The 2395-nt window shown below is 32.9% G+C and overlaps 1 protein-coding gene across 1 annotated transcript; it reads right to left on the bottom strand.

Moving 5' to 3' along the window:
* Nucleotides 1–1168: 1168 nt before the first annotated feature.
* Nucleotides 1169–2098, bottom strand: LOC142844274 (olfactory receptor 4K3-like). Its single transcript, XM_075962611.1, has one exon. The coding sequence runs from the start codon at nucleotides 2096–2098 to the stop codon at nucleotides 1169–1171; it is 930 nt and encodes a 309-aa protein (XP_075818726.1).
* Nucleotides 2099–2395: the final 297 nt, after the last annotated feature.

Below are 2395 nucleotides of genomic sequence, written 5' to 3'. Positions count from 1 at the left end.
ATAGTCATGTCATTGCAGATAATGTCAAAGAACATATTTAATAAAAATGTGGTGACAAGATTTTTGAGAATTAAATTTATAAACACAGTGGGGATAATTTCTTCTGTAAAGACAACAGAACATATACATATGTACACATCAAAGTCTGTGACCAGACACGAGTGAAGCTTACCTGCAATTATGCAATTTCAAGAAAACATGGTATAGGTGTTTGTGTGGTTTAGTTAGATAATTAATTTTCTGACAACCTTTTTAATTTATTAGAATATCCTACTGGTTTATTTTTTTACCATTAGATCATGAAATATTGACATGATAGAAAAGAAGTTAAAATATTCATATCTGTTTAGCCCTCAAGCTATTATAAATATATATATATATATATATATATATATATATATATATATATATCCCAGCAAATGACACACTACACCAAATGGTATAAAACATGAATTACTATGAATGTCATATTATAGAGGGCATACAATATTTATGTAACTGGCCTTGACAGTTATGATATTTCATTATATGATATAAACTCATGATCTTCCAAAGAATTTGTCAACTGAAGTAAGTATATTCAAACATTATAAACAAATTGTCCCATTAGGTAAGGAAGACAACATAGGAAAATTTTGTATTCATATGAATAGTTAAGAGTTGAAAACTGAGAGATATTATATTAATATGAGGCCATTAGCATAATTTTATTTGTGTAGTATTTTGGTTTCTATGTAGATGTAGTCTTCACAAATACCTTCAATATCTTTTGTTACAAAGAGAAAATTAGTGTTGGCATATAATACCATATTTTAAAAGATGGTAAGATTGATAAGTAATATAAAGAAGATTTTCTTAATAGCAATCTAGCTGAAGTGACTTGCACAATTTTGGGAACACAGATACTGTGTAGTAATATGTAATCATTATATTGAAACTTTATTAACATCTTCTAATTTTCAATATATAAAAGTATGCTATGCAGAGCACACATTCAAAGTGGGAAACTTGAAGTATTGAATATATTTTTCTAATTGTACTTTTAATAAGAAATATGCTAATTGAAAATTCTAATTCCCTAGACAAGCTACAACTCAATTTCAACTAGAAATGTTGATAAAATGGTAGATACACAATGAATTTGCTGATTACATAAGATGTCTAAAAATTATTCCAAAACTGACATGTGATTAATCAGCTTTTTCATGGCATTCTTGATATCTTTATTTCTTAGTGTATAGATGGCTGGATTTAAGAGAGGTGTGATGACTGAGTAAAATACAGCAAGAAATTTGTCCACCCAAGTGATACTGACTGGCCACAGATAGATGAAAATGACAGGAGCAAAGAATAGCACAACCACTATGATATGGGAGGTGCAGGTAGAGAGTGCCTTTGATGAACCATCTTTAGAGTGAAGCCGAACAGTTATTAGAATGTAAGTGTAAGATATCAGCAAGAGAAGGAAGCAAGTTGTTGCTAAAACACCACTGTCAGCATTTATCATAATTCCCAGAGTATCAGTATTGATGCAGGCTAATTTCATCACCAAAGGAATATCACAGAAAAAGCTGTCTATCACTCTAGGTCCACAGAAAGGTAGCTCCAAAATCAAGATCAGTTGACTAATGCCATGTACAAATCCAATGATCCATGATATCACAACCAGCCAGATGCACTTCTGTCTGTCCATGATGCTGGTGTAGTGGAGTGGCCTGCAGATGGCCACATAGCGGTCATAGGCCATTGTTACAAGAAGAACCATCTCTCCCCCTCCAAAGAAATGCACGCAGAGGATCTGGCTCATGCAGCCTCCAAAGGAAATAGTTTTAATATCTTTTACAAGGTCTGTGATCATTTTGGGGGAGGTAACTGAGGAAAGGCATAAGTCAACAAATGAGAGATTGGCTAGAAAAAAGTACATGGGAGAATGGAGATGGTGATCAGTGATGATTAAAATCACCACAAAGAGGTTGCCTACCATAGTCATCAGGTAGAGGGTGGAAAATGGCAGCAGGAGGAAGATCTGCAATTCTCTTGAGTTACAAAGTCCCTGAAAAATAAACTCAGGCACCAGACTCTGGTTTGTTTCTTCCATATAGTAATCTGTGCTCCAGTAGTTGTGAGAGACAGAGCCTAACTAAGAATAGAAACAATAACCAAATGTTACAAGTCAAGTAAGCAGAAAAAAAGGCAGATTATATCTTAGCTTTGTACCTGGTCAAAATTAACACAACTCTTTTATGTTTATATAGGCTTTCTAATCAGGGAATATTCCTAAATATAGGAAAAACCTTACACACCTGACAGGTAATTGATGTAGGTATGTAAATGAGTATATTGTTTAAAAATATCAGTAGGAAATGTTCTGTTTACATTTTCCAAGACTTAAATC

The sequence above is a fragment of the Microtus pennsylvanicus genome, chromosome 2 (genome assembly GCF_037038515.1).
Source record: "Microtus pennsylvanicus isolate mMicPen1 chromosome 2, mMicPen1.hap1, whole genome shotgun sequence".
Lineage (NCBI taxonomy): Eukaryota > Metazoa > Chordata > Mammalia > Rodentia > Cricetidae > Microtus > Microtus pennsylvanicus.
Note: the sequence above shows the minus strand (reverse complement) of the source record. Positions and strands in the feature narration are given on the sequence as shown.

Bases quoted from the DNA above. Each gene is read 5' to 3' on its own strand.
- LOC142844274 (XM_075962611.1), bottom strand. From the start codon at position 2,098: ATGGAAGAAACAAACCAGAGTCTGGTGCCTGAGTTTATTTTTCAGGGA.